Source organism: Delphinapterus leucas, chromosome 2 (assembly GCF_059928025.1).
Source record: "Delphinapterus leucas isolate spDelLeu-1000000601 "Yukka" chromosome 2, BTC_Dleu_Yukka2, whole genome shotgun sequence".
NCBI classification, from domain to species: domain Eukaryota; kingdom Metazoa; phylum Chordata; class Mammalia; order Artiodactyla; family Monodontidae; genus Delphinapterus; species Delphinapterus leucas.
In genome coordinates this window covers 133,990,820-134,013,935 of record NC_143130.1, presented here as the reverse complement: position 1 = coordinate 134,013,935, position 23,116 = coordinate 133,990,820, and the positions used below count along the sequence as shown (strand labels likewise).

At 34.4% G+C, this 23,116-nt stretch overlaps 1 protein-coding gene across 6 annotated transcripts in view; it reads right to left on the bottom strand.

Annotated features, from left to right (window-relative positions):
• The window catches only part of STYX (serine/threonine/tyrosine interacting protein), a 42,260-nt gene that overhangs the window by 18,591 nt on the left and 553 nt on the right, over positions 1-23,116 (bottom strand). For 4 of the 6 annotated variants that reach the window (XR_016392175.1, XR_002644121.3, XR_002644120.3 and 1 more), the window contains exons 2-9: positions 17,846-17,878; positions 16,194-16,247; positions 12,790-12,887; positions 9,690-9,750; positions 9,248-9,284; positions 8,779-8,818; positions 8,636-8,686; positions 6,222-6,294 (exon numbers count right to left, since the gene is read on the bottom strand). Coding sequence is in view for 3 of the 6 variants with exons in the window: in XM_022570550.3 (XP_022426258.1) it covers positions 6,222-6,294; positions 8,636-8,686; positions 8,779-8,818; positions 9,248-9,284; positions 9,690-9,750; positions 12,790-12,887; positions 16,194-16,247; positions 17,846-17,878 (447 nt within the window). In the remaining 3 variants the exon portion in view is untranslated. The remainder of the gene's footprint in view (positions 1-6,221; positions 6,295-8,635; positions 8,687-8,778; positions 8,819-9,247; positions 9,285-9,689; positions 9,751-12,789; positions 12,888-16,193; positions 16,248-17,845; positions 17,879-23,116) is intronic. The other 2 variants (XM_022570551.3, XM_089907716.1) reach the window with 2 other exon arrangements.

Genomic DNA, 23,116 nt, shown 5'->3' with positions numbered 1-23,116 from the left:
ACTACTGTTTCCTTTCTGTTTTCCCCTTCTAAGCCTAATTCCTGGAATTATCTATTCTTGCTGTTCACATTCCTCTCTTCCCATTTTCCTTTCAACTCTGAGCAATTATGTTCCTAACCTAATGTCAATTCTCAGCCCTTATCTTATTTAACCTGTTATCAACCTTTGAAACAGAGGGTCATTCCCCACTCTTCTAGCACCTTCTTGACTTGACTTCCCAAACACCAGACCATCCTGATTTTCTTCCTAATTCACTGGCCACTCTTTTCAGCCTCCTCTGCCGATTCCCCATCTCCACAATCTCTACATGCTGGGAATACATTAAGGTTCTGTTTTTGAAATCCTTCTCTATCCACACTCATTTCTCTAGTGATCTCATCCAGTTTCAAAGCTTTCAATAGCATCTATATATTGATAACCCCTAGAAATACAGTTCTTTCTCATGAAATCCAGGCTTATATGTATACCTGCCCACTATCTAATAGCTCTCTCAACCTTAACATGACCAAAACCGACTCTTGATTTTAATCCCTTCAAATTTCATGCAGTTTCTCCCATACAAGCAAGTAGCAGTTCCTCTTCCAGTGTTCAGGCTACAAGGCTTAAATTCATCCCAATCTCTCTTCACATCCAATCCATCAGCAAATTCCGTCAGCTCTACTGTCAAATAAATCCAGCATCTGATCTCTTCTCACCTTTCCCCCTGCAACCACTTTGATTCAAACCAACACTCTCTTGACTCCATCACTGCAACAGCCTCTTAACTCAAGCACCTGCTTCTGCCCAAACCCCAACAAACCCCTACAGTATATACACAGTATACTATATTCAACACAGCAGCAGGCAATCTGAAGTTGTTCCTTCACTTAAAATAAAAGCCAAAGGCCTTACTTATAATGGCCTACAAACACCTGTCATGTGGCCCCTTACCTCCCAGCTTTAATCTCCTACCATTATTTGCTTACTCTGTTGCAGCCACACTGACCTTCTTGCACTTCTCGAAAATACTATGCTTACTCCCATTTCAAGGCACTTGCTCGTATATTCCTGCTACCTAGAATGCCTTCCCCCCAATATCAGCACAGCTTGTTCTCCTAATTTCTCCAGGTCTCTGCTCAAATATCATTTTTGCAATAAGGCCTTTTCTGATCACCGTTTAAAAATGCAATTCATGTCGCATCTCCTTATATGGCCTTATTTCTTCCTCCCTTATTTTTCTCTGTGACCCATTACTATCTGACCTTCTTCATTTTACTTTGTTTACTGTTTAATTCTCTCATTAGAATAGGTTTCATGAGGTCAGAGATTTCTATTTTTTTCTCTGCTTTACTGCCATTGCCTAGAACAATGCCAAATAAACATCTGATGAAACAATGACATATGGGAAAGGGAGGAAAAGCTTGAGAAAAATCAAGCCAAGAGAAAAGAACAAAGTTGAAAATAATTACAGAGAAAATGGAAGATATGGAAGAAAAAGGGAACCAACATAAAATATGTCTCTGGGAGAAAAAACCAGGCAAATGAAACAGAACAACAAAAACAGAAGCCAAATACATAGTAGAAGAAAGCTTTCTGAAATAAGGGAAGGTGTGAATCTGTAAATGCTAAGGGCATACTAAGACTGAGAAGTTAATATAGAACAATCAACAAGATATACCTTGACAAAGCATCCTATGTTCATCCAGACACCACCTCCTCCTCCCAATCAAGTCTTTTAAGGGGGAAAAATTTTAAATTAGGCTCCCCTCAGCCTTCTCTGGAGCAATATTCAATGTCAGGTCTGTGTACAAACCCATAAGGGAAAAAGTATTAAACAAAAAATTTTTATCTAGCCAATTGTCATTCAAACATAAGAGCAACAGAAAAATGTTTTCCAAAATGCCAGGACTTAGGGAATATAGTTTCCAAGAACTCTTCTTGAAAATAATGCTCAAAGACAAACTCCAGTAGTTGAATAAAGAAGGTAGAATCCTATTTAAATGTAGAACTAAGGATGAACAACTAGAAAATGTGGTTATAGGATAGAATATAAATATTATAATCTGTAACAATGTAGAAAAAGTATAATCTTTTTTTTAAAAAAAGGAGGTGGCAGGACATATAACAGGAGGTAGTTTAAGTAGATGATCTTATATTGCTAAGTAACAAGAGGTATAATATTTAAATATTTTTAAAGGTATAAGAGGTAACTCCTAGAAGAACTATGACTAATAACAAAACAGGTAGTGGAGGGGAAGGAGGAAAGAAGTAGAGGTATATAAATTTTTATCTTTTATAGTGGAAATCAACTGATAGTTATTTAAAAGTGATAACTCAAGAAACATATGTATATACTATACAGTTACAATTGTGCCCATTAGAACTAAAAACAATAAACTTAAAAATTATCAAAAGAATACAAACATACAAAAAATTCATAAACTATAGTGAAAAGTTTTAAAAAGATGCATTTAAAAGAGAAAGCGTGACATGAAATAAAATGACAGACAAAAGTATATATCATTTTTAGTGCAAGAAAGTGGGATAAATTCACCTATTAAAGAAAAATACTGATAACAAATCAAATAGCAAAATCCAGCCATAGACCATATATAGGAAATGCATCTAAAACAAAGTGATTTAGAAAGGTGGAAAGAAAAGTAATGCAGAAACTCACAAGGCAAATGCAAACAATATTACACAAGGTTAATTTCAAAGTAAAATAATTGAATGGAGGAATAATGAATATATAACTACAATGAAGATCTAACTTGAATTTTATCTACCAAATAACACAGTACCAAAATTGGCAAAGACACTAGAAGAACTAAAGAAAAAATAAACAGAAATATAATAAAGTAAAGGAGTTTCAATTCACCTCTCAGCCCAAGACAGACGAATCAAACAAATACTATCAGCCCTCTATGCACGGATGCAGAACCCACAGATACAGAGGACTGACTGTACTGTGCCATTTTATATAAGATTTGGAATTCACGGGGCAGTGGGGGTGGGGGGTGGGTGTCCTGAAACCAATCTCCCACGATACTGAGGGACGACTGTATATTGAGCTTTATGCCCTGAAAACAGAGAATACATCTTCTTTTCAAGTGCCCAGGAGACAGTCGTAATAACAACTGTATATTAGGCCATGAAGAAAACATTAAAAAATTCAAGAAGTAAATAGTATTAGAAATGAACAAAAATAGAAAATAAACCTTGTCACCTATATAGTTTTTTTTTAAAAAAAACCTCTCAAACAAATGTTAAGTAAAAAATAAAATCAAAAGTGAAATCACAGAATATCAAGCTAAAACAATAATAAAAATATTGCATAGCAGAATCTATGTACGATATGTAGAATATGGCTAAAGCAATTCTAAGAAGATAATTCATAGTCTTGAATTCTTGAAAGAATGAAAAACTAAGCTTTCAACTCAGGAAATTCACTAAGGAATAACAGCAGCAGCAGCACGAACAACAAAAACCTAAGGAAAGCAGAAAGCAAGGAGAAATTCAAATACAAAGAAGTTATATAAACTAACCAGATCAAGGAAAAAAGAAAGCACAGATACACAAAATTGAAAAAAGAATGGAAAAATATTTTCCTCAATTTTATCTCAAATCCTATGAAATGAATGATTATATAGGAGATTATGAAACCATCCAAAGTGACCTGAGGAGTATATGAAAATCAGACTTAACCTACCAAATGAAGAAAAGCTGTCCAAGAATTGGTCCACCCTCAAAATACACAAATGAATGAAATAATGAATAACTGAATTAAATTAAAAAATCAAGGTCCAATGATTTCACAAGTACCATATATCAGAACACCAAGAAGCCCATAACTCCAATCTAATTTACATTGTTCTAGAGCACATAAAGAGAAAGCAAGTTTCCATTTTAAAAATGAGAATCACGTGATAAACACCCAAACCAGAAGAGGGTAGTATAGAAGAAAATTACAAACCAATATCACTTATTCAACTAATTCCAAAATCTTAAAAAAAATACTGACAAATAGAATCTGGCAACACATTCATGGAACATAGTGTACCATAACCAAGTGAGATCCATTTGTGAACCAAAATGATGATTCAAAATTAAGAAATCTAGCATAATGTGATCCAATAATTCAACTCACCATATTAATGGCTTAAAGGAGTAAAACTACAGTCATTCCATTAAAAAAAATTTTTTTAAGCTAAAACTCAACATCTATTCCTGGTAAAAACTCTTTACATAGGCACAGATGAATACATACACACACACACACACACACACACACTCACACACACAGTGCAATACTAGAAGCACTGACATTGAAATCAAGAATAAAGTACAAGTACTATACCACTATTACTTATCATGGTTCTGATACAATGACCATCCAATGAGAAAGAAAAAAAAATTAGAAAAGTTGCAAAATTATTATGATTTGGAGATGAAAATCTAAGACAATTAGAAAATTTTTCAGAATTGTTTAGAGTTTAATGCCAACTGAAAACAATAAAAATCAACAGCTTTCCTATATATAAGTAAGTAATTAGAAAACATACTGAAGGAAAAAACATTTTATTTATAATGGGAATAAAAGAAAATAGGAATAAATTTCATAAGAAATGCATATATTCTATATAAAGAAAACTTTAAAACACTAAAAGACATAGAAATTGACTTGAATAAATGGAACATACTCTTAGAGAGGAACATACTGAGAAAAATTTAAAGGTGTCAATTCCTTCTGAACTGTGAATGTAGAGATAATGTTATTAAAAACAACTACAGGACTCTTTCCAGTAAAGTTCACACCAAAAAATAAGTGTTAAGAACATACCAGGAAAATTCCAGAAAAAACATTAATGAGGGGATCTTGATTAAATTACTTGATATAAGTTATATAAATTACTTACATAATATTATAGTATTTAAAATTGTTTGATACAAGTGCGGCAATAAGCAGATCAATGGAACAAAATACAAGGTCAGAAACAGACTCAAGTATAGATCAGAATTTGGTATATAATAAAAATGGCATTTCAAATCAGTTTGATAAAGACAGATTTTCTTAATATACAGAGTCCTTACAAGCCAATGAGAAAAAGACCAACAACCTGATAGAAAAATAGGCAAATCATAAGGAGTTGCCACTTTTACCACCATGATAACAATGATCAAGAAGTTTCATAAAACACTTTCACTATTGGTATTGATTAGGTATGGGTAAACAGGTACCCCTTGTTTCCTGAAGCCTTTTTAGAGGCAATTTGGCAACATCAAATTTCAAATGCCCTCTGACCCAGCAATTCTACTCTGATCAGTTATCATACAGGTGCATTCACACATGTAAACAAAGATGTACCTACCAGGATATTCTTTCCAATGTTGTTTAAAATCATGAAAGGCTGGAAACAATCTAAAGGTCCATGTATAAGCAACTGATCATATAAAACTGCAATACATACATACATCTATGTACATATACACATAAAAATATTATGCAGGTAGAGCTATATGTGATCTTCAAGATATACTATTAAGGAGACTTACTTTTCAAGTATTCTTCTTAGGCATTATTGAATTTTTATTTTTTTAACTGTATTTTTTTCTCTTTTAAATGAAGTAAAAACTAAAAGTGAATTAAAAATAAAAAGGAAGTAAAATTTAAAGTTTGGTAACTGAGACAACCCATTTTGTAGTGCTCTTGATGTCTCAATGTAAGATTTATTCCTGCATAACTGGATAGAATCAGCCAGAGCACATTCTTCAACCTATGATTTTCCTTCTTGGAAAAAAATCAAATAAATTAATCAGATAAATTCACAAGTTTACTTTACTGTCTTTTTAGTGCATCTTCTAGGCATCATCAAGATGTGAAATATGGAAAAGATAAAGCATATAAAACAGAAAAAGCTGCTATACATAATACATTTAGAATCAAAACTCTTATGCTCTGTGTGATTAAAATAAAGAAGTAATTGAAGACATTTCTAACATCAATTATTTTACTTTAGGTTGAAAAATGTGCCTTTAACTCTTTTTTTCTTGTTAACGGTAGCTTTTAAGAAAATATTGATAATTTTAAATACAGATGTAAACTTGAACAAAGAATCGAATTAATCAGGTTATGGCAATTTTTAAGTATTTACAAAGTAAATACTACAACTAAATTACATGAACATAAGATTTTAATTATCCTACTTTCTGACTGCCTTAAAGAGGAAGAAGAGAGACGTTACCTGAAGCTGATGGACAAATCCAGCATTAGGATTAATACAAAATCTTCTTTCTTGAACGTAAGCAAATGCATCTCTGAAAACAAAAAAAGAAAACTAAAGCGATAATATTATTTCATGAATTAATCTCAATTTTTCCAGAATTTATCTAAAATATGAACTTACCTAACAATTTACCTAAAACAGAAAATCATAATCATACAGCTTGTACTACAGAGAAGTAGTGAATTGTAGTGGAAAAACCAAAAGCATGGTCAGACTACGTATCACAATTCGTTTGCTTCCCAGCTGTGTGTCCTAGAAGGGGACACTTCTCAGCTTCTCTAAGCTTTATTTTTCTCAACTGTAAATTAGGCATTATAATAATTCCTATCTTGGAGCACTACTGTAAAGATGGAAGATAATAAGTATAACACATCGTGTACAGCATCTGTCACACAGTTCATGCTCAGATATTATTACTGGTTAATAAATGAGAAGTATAGGGACTTCCATGTGTTGTTGAGATAAAAGTGCCTAGAATAGTATCTGGCACATGGCAGAAACCCAATAAATGGAAGTTATTTTCACTATTAATATTATTACTGATACATCACCAAATAATAAAGAGAATATATAAAACAAAATCTACCAGGCATTAATCATTTTCAGTTAAATAAAAGCACTTGTATTCAAATAATATTTAAGAATTAACACTTTTAAGCAAACTTTTCCATTATTATTTTTAGATAAAAAATACCAAATAAACTAAAGCATTTGGGACTTCCCTGGTGGCACAGTGGTTAAGAATCTGCCTGTAGGGCTTCCCTGGTGGCACAGTGGTTGAGAGTCCGCCTGCCGATGCAGGGGACACGGGTTTGTGTCCCGGTCTGGGAAGATCCCACATGCCGCGGAGCGGCTAGGCCCGTGAGCCATGGCCGCTGAGTCTGCGCGTCCGGAGCCTGTGCTCCGCAACGGGAGAGGCCACAACAGTGAGAGGCCCGCGTACCGCAAAAAAAAAAAAAAAAAAAAATCTGTCTGCCAATGCAGGGGACACGGGTTCCATCCCTGGTCCGGGAAGATCCCACATGCTGTGGAACAACTAAGTTCATGCACCACAACTACTGAGCCTGCACTCTAGAGCCCGCAAGCCACAACTACTGAAGCCCACGCACCTAGAGTCCGTGCTCCGCAACAAGAGAAGCCACCGCAATGAGAAGCCCACGCACTGCAACGAAGAGTAGCCCCCGCTCGCCCCAACTAGAGAAAGCCCACGTGCAGCAAAGAAGACCCAACGCAGCCAAAAATAAATAAATTAATTAATTAATTAAAGATAACTTGGCAAAAAAAAAACCACTAAAGCATCTGAATGTCTACTGTATGTGAGACATGTGGATCCAATGGTGAACGTAGCTCAAATGGAGAGGGTTAATGGGGAACACAGCATTAGAATGGAGAGATTGATAGGGGCATGTCATGTGAAGTTTCATTGGCCATGTTAAGAATTATTAAGGATCAGAAACCTTTGAAAGCTTTTTAGGGTAAGGTAACATATGATCAGATTTATCTTTTGAGAAAATCATTCTCACTGTGGTGTGGAGAACAGAACAGACTAGAGAAGGAAAGAAAACATGAGACCACTAAGAAGGTGACTACTGGAAGAGTCCAAAGAAAACATGACTAGAGCTTGGATTAGGGAAATTAAATAATGATAAAGAGAAAGAGCCAGATTCAAGGAATATTTTAGGACAAAAAACAGACAGGATTTGGTAAAGGATCAGTTTCGGACATGGGGAGTGAAAGAGAAGGAGGTATCAATGATTACAACAGATTTCTAACTTGTACAAGACACACTAAGAAAGAAAATACTGTACATTGGCCAGTTTTCTTGGTTTGTTTTAGGGTGAAAAGTTCATCAGCCTGTCTCTCTCTCTCTCTCTCTCTCTCTTTTGTCTATGCAATATGCTTGGAACAGATGATTTTGGATGAGACAAACAATGAGTTGTGAACAGACACTAAAACAATTCTTAGGTAATTTTTCATCCAACTACTGTTAAAGGAAAACATAATAAATTAATCTTAAACAAAGAAGCAATTACATCTTTGTCTAAGAGTTTTTAAACTCAGATTAACCAATTCCCTAGTAGTAAGCAAGCAGTTTTCCATGGGTTATTCCAACTATAATTATCTTTGGTTAAAATACCAAGAGTTAGCACTAGCTCCATAAAATAACAAACATTAGCCTAAGTGGATCTATACAAGGTAGACAAGCTACAAGGATTAAGAGACTTAACCATGGGATAAAAGGGCCTGCCTAATCAAACATGACTAGATGACAAAATCAGGAGATTATTAACTTAAATCTCCCAAACCGTCTCCATTAAGCTTTATTTTAATGAGAATCTAAATTGTGGCTGAGTTTCAGAGTACTTTCTTACCTGTACTTCATTCCAAATGTTTCCATAATGTATGCAATAACAAAGGCAGCACTGAAGAGGGGGAAAAAATTTTTAGAAAAAAACAGAAAATACAACTCATTAATTAAATGCAAGAGAAAGAAAGATTATCTCTAACTTCATACCTCCTGGAGATCCCTGCATTCCCATGGACAAGAACTTTTCCTGAAAAACAAGAAATAGTTATTCTGATAGAAAGATACCTGATTCAGCAGCTAAAATATATTGAAACTATGTATCATACTACAATAAATCTTTTCTTAAACATTTTATGTATTTTATACATACAACTTGGATACTTATTAATTTTCAAATCCTTGAATTTATTTATATTAACTGTGTGGAGATTACAGTAGACTTTTAGGTTAAAGAGATTTAAAGCTGACCCAGAACATGAAAAATAGTTCTATAGAGATATTTAAGAAAGCCTATCCAAATGAAACAAGAAGTTAGGAAAATACAAATTTGGGAAGTCTATTATACATAAATGCAGAATATGAAAGTTGTAATTAAGACAAATACTAACTAAAAAATTAACTATCATAAATAATCTCCTAAAAATAAATGTAAGCTAAGTAAAGGAATATTATTTACCTCCACTCTGTAAGCTCCCATCAATAAATTCTTTAGTCTGAAGGCAAAAGACAATGTGTTATAATAAAACATGTGGAGTAACATAAGCATAAAATACATACATACATACATACAGTGAAACAAAATATACTGAAAGTAATTTCCTGATTATTTATATGAATAAAAATTACTGTATGTCAAAAATCTCCAAAATGCTGCAAATACAACTATTACAAGTTTAAATATTAGTTTGAATTTAAGAAATTTGAAGTGTGATTTCTCAAATATTTGGAGATCATAAAAAGGTTTTAAAAATAATATTTTAAAAAATATAATCCCACAATTTTCAAACATAACAGAGTAAAAGTAGTATAGGAGAAAATCATGTTTCATTAAGTTTTAGAACCACAATTAAGCAGGTCAAATCATAAATTTTAAATGATATTAAAATATTGATACCTACCATGGGGAAAAAACGTATTATATTTTCAACTGGATTATCTGCAATATCCAAGACTAAATATCTGAAAATAGAGTATTTTGTGATAAGCACATTTTCAGATAAAACTCTCTTCATATATAAAAAATATGAAAATTTCTTGGCAACCATGAAAATAATGCAAAACAACTTTCAAAATATCATATTCCCAAGAACCGAGCCATAGATTTTATACTGCTTGAAGGCATAGATAGCATTTAAAGCCTTAAATAACATGTTAACATTTCTCTGATATCTTATTATTTAAAAAAATCTATCTGCTTAAAATAGAAAAATCACAAGTAGGAAGAAACCTTCCTCTAGATCAGAGTGGACCTGGAAAATAAAGACAAGAATTGCCTGTTTTCCTTATTGTTATTCTTCTATTTCTACCAACTTCCCTAGGACTGAAAGACTTTTCTCTGGATGGCCCTGCCACCTTTCCTCACAACCCTAGAGAGGACAATTCAGAGGAAGCCCAAAGTCTGAGAGAGAAGAAACTAACCAAAACAGAAGGCAGCAGTCTGACAGAGCCGTGGGTCAAACATTCATTGTTTGAACTAACCTTCAGTAGAGCAACAAGCAACAAAAGACCACCTGTCCTGGAATTTTACACCTTCAAAAACATTTAAAATAAGTCATTTTAATATACTAGCCTTAATTTGTGAAAACCTTCTATTTCTGGAAATTCCCTGGCGGTTCAGTGGTTAGGACTTGGTGCTTTCACTGCTGGGACCCTGGGTTCGAACCCTGGTTAGGAAACTAAGATCCCGCAAGCCGCGTGGTACGGCCAAAAATAAAAGCTTCCATTTCTAACCTATCCAACACCACCTGTTTATTAACACAACTTAGTTAAGTAATTAAGTTATAAAATTTAAAGTCAATATTGCTTTAATGATCATTTTGGTGGCAGCAACTTCAATAAATTCAGAGCTTATCACACAGAAGCTGTATCCAGGACATTTTGGCACTAAAAACAAAAATTCTATACAAATTAGAAAGCTATGTAGTATGGCATTTTAAAATATAACATTTTCATTTTCTTTAATATACACAAGTCTGTATGTGTGTATACATAATACACATATACAGCAGAAAAAGTTTAGAAGGAAATATACCAAAATGTTAAAGTTATGCTCCTCTGGGTTGTGTATTTATGGATAACTTTTAAAATATTTTTCTTGGTGTCATTCTGTATTTTCCAACATATCTATAAAGAACAAGTATTTCTTCTGCAATTAGAAAAAGTTAGATTTTATTTTAGATTACAGATATTCCCTTTTTAAAACTAGTTTTTTGTTTTTTGTTTTTTTTTTTGCGGTACGCGGGTCTCTCACTGTTGTGGCCTCTCCCGTTGTGGAGCACAGGCTCCGGACGTGCAGGCTCAGCAGCCATGGCTCACGGGCCCAGCCGCTCCGCAGCATGTGGGATCCTCCCGGACCAGGGCACGAACCCATGTCCCCTGCATCGGCAGGTGGACTCTCAACCACTGCGCCACCAGGGAAGTCCCTAAAACTAGTTTTTATTAACTGAAAAATGTGTACACACAATAAAAAATTCTAACGGTATAAAGACATCTGCAATGAAACCTAATGTCTCTCTACCATCCCAGACCCTAAATTTCCCTTCTCAGAAGTAACTACTATCAAGTTTCTAGTCTGTCAGTCCAGAAATTTTCTATGCATATACAAGAATATATGCCTAATGTACTGCATATATTTTTAAACACATGGCTCTGCATCTTGCTGTTTTCATTTAATAAATCTTGAAGATTAGTCCATATCAGCACACATAGAAATACTTCACTCTTTTTCATGGTTACAGTATTCTACTGTGTATTCACACAGTATATTTTATAGTCTCTTATACTGATGGACATTCAGGTTGCTTTCATTTTTACAAACAATAAAGCAGAACATTAAAACAGTTTTAACATATACGCTTTTATACAAATATTTCTAGAATGATATCAAAAAAAAAGAGTTAATAGTAGCTGCCTCCTAGCTAGAGATAGACTAGGTAGCTGGGTTTAGGGGAGGAAAGAGACATTTTCCTTATATACCTTTTTGACCCTTTGGCCTTTGTATCATGTGTAATATATGCTTTATTTTTTTAAATGAAGCTAAAACAAAGAACATTAAAAACCATCAGATGCTCAACCTCATCATTTTAAGATAAATGAGAAAGGCAAATTAAAACTACAACAAGACACCTTTTTTACTCTAGGAGATTGGGAAAAATTTAAAATGTTTTATAATTTTGTTGTAGAGAGATACCAAGGAAAGAGTACCTCTCATTTACTTCACAGTGGGAATGTAAACTGATACAACTCACTGGAGGGCAATTTGTAACATCTATTAAAATTTAAATGCTCACGTTCTTTAATCCAGCAATTCCACCTCTACAAATTTATCCTATTGATGTATTCACATATGAATTAAATGATATATACAGGGATACTCACTACATTAGCAAAAGTCTGGAAACAATCTAAATGTCCAACAAGAGGAGATGGGTTGAATAAATTTTAGTACAGTAATACAATGGATTACTGTGCAACTTAAAAAGAATAATGCGGGAGTTCCCTGGTAGCCTTGTGGTTAGGATTCTGGGCTTTCACTGGTCGGGGAACTGAGATCCCGCAAGCTGTGCAGTGTGGGGGGAAAAAAAAAGAAGAATGCAGCTAAGAAATAATATGAAGCCATCTCCAAAATACATAATTTTTAAAAAAGGCTAACTTGATCTGTAAGAATATGTTTATATATGTAACATACCTCTGGAAACGTACTCAAAAACAACGGATACCTGCAGGGAGGAGAATTGAGTATCTAGGGGACAGGAATAGGGAAACCTACTTTTCAGTATACATGTTTTTGAACATTTAGAATTCCACATTCTGTGCATGAATTACTTTTTAAAAATATTTTAAAGGAAGTTTATTCTTTAAATGATGTACTGTATGACCCATCTTTATAAAACATATATATACAGGAGAAAAATCCGATATAATAAAATCAACTTGAAATAAAAACATTACATGTTTGCTACCCTTAACATTTTTATAAATTATAGCAACAATTCTTACCTAAATAATTGTTGAAAGTTGGGTTTAATAAAGTTTGCTTCAATATTTTGTCTTATACATATTATATGAGTTATTCCATGTTTCTGTAGTATAGGTAGCTATAAAAAAAAAAGGGAGAGAAATAGTTTAAAATACAAAACATCATCTTATTGTAAAACAGATATTTGAAAATACACAGGACTCAACTTTAGAACTAATGTAGCCACATCTGAGCTTTAAGTACAGGGGATCAAAGCTAATTTCATAATAACATACCTGAAGTGATCAGCAAAATATTTCAATGATTCAAGGACTACATGTCCTCAAAAGGCTAACAGGATTATTTTATATCTATAATTTCAGAGCTTGATATGACCTTAAAGATAATTTATTTGGGAAACAATACTATACCTTCATTATATACCTTATTGTACACTTTGACCTTTGTATCATGTGTAATATACTTTATTACTTATTTATAATTTACATTTATATACTCTTTATTATTTATTTATAATACTATATAGTGGTTAAAAGCATGGGCTTTGGAGTCATGAGAGCCCAAGCTCTAGATCCTAGCTCTGCTAATGATCTGAGCACTGTGGCTCAATTTTCTCACACGAAAATAAGGAAAACCCTACCTATTCACTTGAGTGGTTGTGAGAATTATATAAGGAAATATGTTTGGCATACTGCCTGGGACACACAGCAAGGGTTTTCAGTAAATGGCAGTTACATATATTGACTACAATTTTTATTTTTTAGAGAGGACTACTATGACATAAGTAGTTGTTCAACATCACTGATCTCTAGACTACTCCCTGCCTCTCCCAGTACACTTTTTCTACTATAAGCCAGAATTAAGTTATAAAATTCACAAAATCTAATTAACCTTTTAGGGTTTAAAAATTCTTCTAAAGTTAAAACTGGCAACTCCAAAGTATATTATATTCTGTGGTGCCTTTGGGCTCTACATTTAAAACAATTTAACATGACAACTCTAAGAACTATCAAATACTTTTTATTTGCAAGTGACTATAGGTTTCAGTGAAATTTACAGGTGACTTTTTTTTTTTTTTTTTTTTTTTTCTGTATGCGGGCCTCTCACTGTTGTGGCCTCTCCCGTTGCGGAGCAAAGGCTCTGGACTTGCAGGCTCAGCGGCCATGGCTCATGGGCCTAGCCGCTCCGCGGCATGTGGGATCTTCCCGGACCGGGGCATGAACCCATGTCCCCTGTATCGGCAGGCGGACTCTCAGCCACTGCGCCACCAGGGAAGCCTGAAAATGTGGTTTTTAAATGTTAATTTTTGCAGCTAGCTTTCCTATGTCTGGCATAGATTAGAGTTAAATTATCTTTGTATTTTCTGAGTATATCCTGAGACAGGGGAAAGGAGGTAAGCATTTGGTAGGATTAACAATGAATCAATGGTGACTTCCCTGGTGGTCCAATGGTTAAGACTTCACCTTCCGATGCAGGGGGTGCAGGTTCGATCCTTGGTCGGGGAGCTAAGATCCCACATGCCTCGTGGCCAAAAAACCAAAAAACATTAAAAAAGAAGCAATACTGTAACAAATTCAATAAAAACTTAAAAAAAAAATGGCCCACATTAAAAAAAAAAAATCAATGTTCCGTATTCACATTTACGGAAACTCCAAAGTAAATTCAATATTCATTCCTTTGTTTATGATTGATCTATGATATGTGAAGTTTTCATATCTACTCTATTAATGTGGGAAACTACAAGAAGACATATATAAAATTAGGGATAAAAACATGTTTTAACAAGCCTGGAAGGCACATTAGATTACTAAGTGAAAAACAAACCTTAAGATAGAACCCAAAAGTAATAGCACACAAAATAGTTTTTACTTTTCAACAGAATTTCATTTATACAAAGCAAATTATGACCTTATCTCATACCTAGAAACAACAGAAAAATTTTAGAAAAAGAAATGGTTCACTACTTACAAGGAGCCTAAATATGTCCCTTTTATTAAAACTGTATTTGAATGTAATAAAAGATAGGCTAAACTAAGCGAGTTTATTAGAACAGGAGTTTATTCCCTAAGGTTTCTTTATCTCCGTTATTCTTTTGTTACTTTTTTGGATGATGAAATGAAAAGAAATATGGGCTGTACTATAATGACTCATAGTGGGAAATAATCAAATTTTGCCATAGAAGCTTTTCTTCAGTCCAATGCAACTTATGGTGAAATTAGGGGGGAGAGATTTTGAGACGATAGATCTGTAAACAAACACTTATAAATTAATGTGAGAAAGAGTATAACAGGTATATTTATAAAGTGCAGTGAGAATACAAAAAGCAAATAGTCTAAAATCATCCTGAAGGCCAGTATTTGTGAATATTACATTATTTGGGCATAACTTTGTTTTTACAAAGTAAGTCACAGTTAATTCTATAGTTATCTACCATATTCTTTCCTTAGTATTTATTTACATAGTTTATTTTTTGTCAGCGTCCCACCTTTCCAACTTAGCTGCAGGCCATCAAAATGACTAGGGTTACTCTTAGATAGTCCTCAACAGTCAAAAAGCCTTGCAGTACCAAAAGGAATGACATTAACTTTAAAAAACTCCCAATCACCTAAAATTCGTAAATACATCAAATTATTTCATAAAAGCTTTAAATTCTACAGTTTTTATAAAACCTACTGCAGGTAAGTATCATACACAAGAACACTGACTTCTAAATAGGCAGGTTATTAGGGAAAACATTTGTGACACAATGTTTCACATTATAATTCAAAGAGAATTAGCACTGTCATAATTCATAGGGCTGAATCCTCTAGAAGTGACAATAACACTGTTACATATATTTGAATGAGATCTACCCTTTTAACTGTGTAACTGAAGAAATACATTTCAGGTTAACTATATAGGACATCTAGATATATAGTACAATACTTTACAACCTGGAACATCCAGACCTCTAAAGTCTGGAAGAACAGAAGATTTGAGTCACTTCAATTAAAATGTGTGGGTGTGTATGAGTGCATTCGTATACACTTGTGCACGCACACTCTCTTACCCTTTAACTAAAATGTTAAATAACCTTATTTTGTGATTTAATTGTATCTCATATTTTTCAGAAACTATGATTAGCAATTACAGATGTCTAGTATCTTAGAGGGTAAATAAATTATTAAAGGTCAGTTTTCAGTAAGTCTTTTAAATACATGGATTTCATGAGGAAAAAAATACAAAAACTCATTTGTGATTTGTGGTTAAACATGAGAATCACTGGTCCAGTAAAATTTGGAAAGAACTAGGTGCTCCAGAGTGACAACTACTGTTGATATGCAATATCGGTGCACCCTTCCTCTAAAACTCTTTCTACTAAAAAATTTTACTCCAAATAGCTGGTTAATAAGGTCTCTTGATGAATCTAATCTAAAGTTCTTACCTTGCTTTTCATGGCAGAAGAATATGGGCCTAAAAACAATCCAGGCAAAATTTCCTAGGAAAAAAAATTGAGCTATTTACCATCAGCAATTTAAATCTATACAAAATATGTACCATATAAGTGGATTAGCTGAGTGTTTTCATAGCTGTTATAATAATTTGCTAAAAAGCTTGTTATTTAGGGAGTATTTTCTAGCCACACTAAGCAAATGACTGGGAAGAGAAATGCAGATGTGCTTTATATAATCAAATGACATATTTAAAGTTGAAATGTAGTTCTGAAAAGTCAGATATTTGAACTTCCATAGAGCTTTTCTTGTTGCGGAGCACAGGCTCCGGACGCGCAGGCTCAGCGGCCATGGCTCACGGGCCCAGCCGCTCCATGGCATGTGGGATCTTCCTGGACCGGGGCACGAACCCCTGTCCCTTGCATCAGCAGGCGGACTCTCAACCACTGCGCCACCAGGGAAGCCCTCCATTGTGCTTTTTATAAGCAGTTTGAGTAGAATTACTATATTGTATTGTTGTCTTTTAGATTACTAAAACACCCGTAATTTTATTTCTATTCTCTATTATAGTTTAGAAATAAAATAGGTATAAAGAAAATCATCCCTTTGGAATTACACAAAATTATTCAGTCAAATCAAAAGTAGTACAAGATAAAACAATTACAACTTTTACCCACGTAAAGTATTTTTGCAAAGCTTAAAAAAAAAGACTATTGACAGAGTTTCAGCAATTTAAATAAGTAACTTCTGAATGGTGAATTAAAATTTATTCTATGTGAATTCAATATAGAAAGCTTTCAGTGTGAATTCTATGTGAATTCAATATAGAAAGTTTTTAGTATATAGAGTATATATCATACTCTATATACTAATATAATTTTGTAGTTCAGTTCTATGGGACATCAGAATTATTTGTGTATAGGTGTGATTTCTTCTAATAGCTTCTTGTGGACAGAAACTAAATTTTACTCATATTTGCATTCCCCATAGCACCAAGTAAAATGCCCCATGGGTAATCACATATTTTTAAAAAGTGAATTTTCACAAAAAGAGAAAGGAAACAGATTTTTAGAAGTCAAGGGATTCCTGAGAAGGGGAGACATTGCTTGATCTTGGGAGTAGCAAAGTTGAAATGCAAAACAAAAAAAGTACTGCTATGTGGGTTAGCTATCACTAATTCATTCATTCCATACTGTGAGTATTCAACTCAATCTTCTGGAGAACTTCACTATGAAAGTTGACTGGGAATCAGACACAAAGATGAGCAATTAGTTAAAAGGGGGATGTGCTTTACAGTCAACTCTCCTGAGTTTATCTAAGCTAGACAAACACAGAAAGTAAACTGCTTTCAGAAATGATACAAATATTGTACCCAATTTTTCAGATGAAGAAAGACAAAGTGACTCATTAAGCACAAACATATATTACTATGTCCATGGTTCTAATCTAAGAAAGAAATTTCATCTCCCATCTTTTTAAGAGCCACGATCAACTTTAAATATGTTAATATTTAAAATACTCAGTGATGAACCTACAGATCATGAGTCAACAGGACTCAAATCCTTTGTGAAATTAGGTTAAATTATTTAACAATGATAGTAACAGTAACACGGACTGGCTGGAATAAATGAGAAGGTTGTCATACCTGCATCTCTCGTCTCATAGGGTAGGTCCACTCCTTAAAAATGGAAGGAAAACATAAGAAAAGTAAATAACATTATGAAAAATGTCACCCAATTAAAGGTTAAAGATGTGATATACAAGTGTATGGATTTTTAAAAAATACATTATACTTATAGAATGTTCTATAAAAACAGCTGATTCAATTGGCTTCACAAACACCTAAAAATTTAAGTGACAAGAAACAACGATTAAGGTAATTCTTTAAATAACTGGGCTTCCAAAATTATGATACTTTATAATGGATGGAATAGTTCAATAATTATAAGGATAGGTATTCCAGAAGTTTCTCTCAAAAATGATCCTCTAAATCAGAGATGTCAAATACACTTTTTGTCATTCGTGCCAACTCTAATCAACTGGCAGTAGATAGCTAAAACCCTGTGGAGAAAGACTCAAGGAAGGAAAGAGTGCTGTGGTCATTGAGCAACATCTGCAATGATGAAAGAAGAACAGAATATGATAAGTATTTATTTGCCATTCCTGATCTAAACTGCCAGATGCTTATCAAACAGCCTTTCCCATATCTCACTTGGGCTTAAGATTCTGTCTAGTTCAAGTTCCTTTACAGATACACTTCACCAAAGTACAGAGTTCATTCTTGGAATGCAGACCAAGATAAAGAAGTTGGAAAATAATGCAAAATGGCAAAAGACAGAAAATATTTTAAAAGAAAAAGAAAAAAGCAATACAGTGAATTGAAATGAAGAATCAAATATAGTACAGATAGTCCTCATTTGTAAATGGACTACATTCCAAAAGTTTCTAGCTTGGTTTCTTAAAACTCAGAATTATAAACAGTAATTAGGTTTCTAAAGTTAAAACTGCAAAAAGTTAAAAAAAAAAACTTTGTATTTTGAAATAATTTTAGAATTACAGAAAAGTTGAAAAAATAGTACAAGGAATTCCCTTTACCCTCCATCCAGATTCCCCAAGTCAGAAAAGTATCTTTAACATCTAAGGTAGAAATGTATCTCTGTAATGGAAAGAGAGAATAGTACTCCTACAAAGACAGTAAGCATTTTTTTTAAAATAGAGAAACAAAATACATTTTTCATTTTTAATCTTGAAAACTGGTCTCAGCAATGTAGTAGAAGCAGACTATAAAGCCTGAGAAACCATCTATGAAATGACTGTTAAAAATATATATATATATATGTGTGTGTGTGTGTGTATATATATATATATATATATGTGTGTGTATATATATATATATATTTTTTTTTTTTTTTTTGTGGTACGCGGGCCTCTCACTGTTGCAGCCTCTCCCGCTGCGGAGCACAGGCTCCGGACGCGCAGGCTCAGTGGCCATGGCTCACGGGCCCAGCCGCTCCGCGGCATGTGGGATCCTCCTGGACCAGGGCACGAACCCGTGTCCCCTGCATCGGCAGGCAGACTCTCAACCACTGAGCCACCAGGGAAGCCCTGTTAAAATATATTTTTAAAGGTATCTTTAAATGCATAGCTGAACTAAGAAGTGAGGGAAATCCCCAGAGAGACACACACTCATAAACACAAGAAAGCACAAAACCAGCAAGGGTAGTAAGCACTGAAACAGAGCATACTGAGAAGATCTGCTAGTCTTTTCATGGCCTTATATTTCTTTCTGTTCTTTTAAAATGTAGGTATAAAAGAACTTATAATGAGGTGCTAAAATGCCCAAATCTGAATGTAGAGCTCAATCAATTTTTACAAACATACATACCCATATGATCACCACTCAGATGAAGATTTCCATCATCCCAGAAAGTTCCCTCATTCTTCTTCTCAGTCAATATCTCCTGTTTTCAGAGGTGACCACTGACTTCCATCACTATAGATTTTAGTTTTGTCTGTCTGGAACTTCATGTAAATGGAATCATACAGCAGTACTATTTTATGTCTGGTTTATCTCACTCAACTTAACGTCCGTGAGATTTATCCATGTTGTTGTGTATGTCAGTAGTTTGTTCCTTTTCACTGCTGTGCAGTATACTACTGTATAAATATTCCACAATTTACTCATTCTCCTGTTGGTGGAGATTTAAGTAGCTTCCAGGTTTTGGCAATTATGAATAAAGGTGCAATGAAAACTCTTTTATATGCTCTTTGGTGAACATATGCATTTATTGCTCTTGGATATATAAGTGGCAATGGAATGACTAAATCACAGAGTAGGCCTATATTTGGCTTTACTAGACACTGTCAAAAGTTTTAGAAGAGCAATTTACACTCCCACCAGGAATGTATGGGAGTTCTAGTTGTTCCACATCCTCATGATGGACTTAATTTTAAATGGCATGGCACATGAGACAAAGCCTAGGACCTGCTCAAAGTCAGATCATGACCAAAAAGCTGGGACCCCCAAAGGGCAACACCCTCAGTGAAAGATAAAAGTGGTGGGAGTGGGGCCTCACTTCATCCCCATAAAAATGAGTACTCTTGCCTTTCCTAGCTTTGGTTCTGAGTAGGTGGTGGTGGTGGTAGTAGTGGGGTGGGGTCTTCCTAACCAATCTGGTCTTCACTAAGGTTTGGCATTAGAATGCAATTATCTTTGTGAGGGCAAGTGAAAATTTAATGTCAAGTGGTCTTGGGTAAAAAGTGTCCATGGGTTCCTGGGAGAAGCAAATGCATTTTCTCTCTGGAGGAACATACCTTAAACCTAGATCAGAAATAATTCAAACAGATAGGTTCCAATGAACTCGCAATATAAAATTCATTTAAAAAAAAAAGAGGAAATGAATAACCATGAAAAGCGATACAACTGAATCACAGCCACAAAGATGGCAGATATTAATTACAAAATAGCTAGCTAGTGGGAAGCAGCTGCACAGCACAGGGAGATCAGCTCGGTACTTTGTGACCACCTAGAGGAGTGGGATAGGGAGGAGATATGCGGATATATGTATATGTATAGCTGATTCACTTTGTTATAAAGCAGAAACTAACACACCATTGTAAAGCAATTATACTCCAATAAAGATGTTTAAAAAAAAAAACAATGGGAAATCACAACAGTTTTAAAAGAATGATGATCTTTTTGGAAACCCATCTAAACACAGCTAAATTTCTGCTAACAACTATCCTGTAAAGAGTGCTCTAACCAGTATTTCACGAAACCTGGAAGTAATATTTTTATAGAAGTGACAGGATCATCAAGCTACCATAGCCTGATCACAACAATCATTAAGAGCCTTCACTGAAATCTCTGTACTTGAATTTTTTTTTACTTAAGCAAGATTTGGATTGTGATTGGTAGTGCTTTCTATGTGGAGGAACTATGCTGGCTGGTCACCATAACCATGAAAAACTGTTTGCCATTTTATGTATCTCACTGGAAATTAGAAAATTACATTGTTTTATTAGTCAGTTTTTCATGAGTAACTATATGCCCTATTTAATGGTTATTTACAGTTTTGTCTGTCCAGAAAGCATCCTCCATCTTTCATGAAATGCTCCTATGGTTTTGGTGGGAGGGCTACTAATGATAAGCTTCACTCCCCTAGCGCAGAAAGTGAGTAACTGACCTAGACTGGACCCCTCACTGTATTCACCCCTTCCTGGCTCTCTTGACTGATCCAAAGGATGGGCACATGACCTAAATTGGGCCAGTCTTCTAGATTTTAAACACTGAAGCTTAGAGAAAGGCACTTTTGTTCCTCAGTGTGTATGCTGTAAGCATATGACCCCCGAGCAACTGATGGCCAAACTCCATACCTGTGCAGAAGCCCAAGAAAAAGAACAGACACTGACAGAAAGTAGAGACAAGCACTAATGAAAGGCAGAGGCAGCTCTGATGCATTATAATACCATCTAGTCAAGTCCCTGAGACCAGCTGCACTCCAAACTTTCTGGATTTAGTTACTTCTTTTCTTTTTTGCTTAAGCTCCTCTGGTTTTTGTCACTTGTAACCGAGAGATAACAAACATCCAGTGCTATGAAATAAGGAATGAACTGGCTTTCAGTAGATAATATCATTATGTACTAGGTTTAAGCATTACTTCTGTCCGACACAGAAAAGAAGCTATATTCCTCGTAAGATTTTATAATCTTTGCAAAGATAAGATATATTATTTACACAATAAAAGATTAAATACAAAGTCTGTAAACATTTTAAACTAGAACTATTAAGATCAGAACAGGGAAGGATTGAGGTGTAGTAAAAAGGACAATGAATTAAGAATGAGGAGACCAAGGTCCTCACTTGTGTCTTATGCTAGGCATATCATTTATTCTTAGTAAGCTACAATTTCTTCACTTTAAAAGTAGGAATGCTCTACATTATTTCTAAGGTGGCTTCCAGTGATGAAATTTCTGAATCATTTTGAGGATATAAAAGCATACTCCTCATTCACATTATTCCATATGAAACAAAGAAAAAAGTGTAAATTCATTTTTAACCTAACCTAAATTCTACTTTTTTTTCCTATTTAAGAGTCTACTCTTAAAACATGAAATTCTCAAGGATTATTATCACAAGCAAAAGATCCACCCCCAATAAAAAACGTGAACCACAAATGAAGACATTCAATAGAATGAATATTTGGTATAAACTGAATGATCTCTTAAAAATAGAGATTTTAGATTTCTTTCTTTCTCGATCCTACTAAAGCATATCTGAATATCATTGTTCTGTTATAATTGAGTCTTCAGAAAAATTCTAATTTAGTATTCTGCAATACCATAAAGTATTCTAAACTAGGAATAGATGGGAAAAAACTCAGTACAAACGTTAGGGAAGGAAGAAGTAAGGTGGGGTAAAAAGAACCCCAAATTAGAAATCAGGAGAACAAGTTATAAAGAATTTTATGCCCCATATTAACTTCCCTCCAAAGGGCAAGGTTTTGGATTGAAGTTTTCAGATTCGAACGAGCTAGCTTTGTGACATTTATTCTGCTGGTCACGGCTTGCCTCAAAAATACCAAAAACCAAACCAAACCAAAACAAACCAACTACTTCGGGGAAACTTTTTGAAGGCACACTTAGCAAGTTCAGGGCCCACGTCTATTCCACACGTGGGGCCGTGTGTCCCACAAGTGAATCGACGACACCAAAGATTACCCCTCAAAAGATTAAAAACATTACCCTCGCATTGCTTTGGCAATAAAAGGGGAACCTTACTCCAAGTAAGGCCTCGACGCCAAACCTGGGGGGAAAGGGCTGTTTTTGCTCATCTCATTGAATTCAGTTGACCAGACCCGGCTCCGGCGCCGGAGACTCAGGAGAAGAGAAACTCAGTGACCGGGGTCTGGGCTGA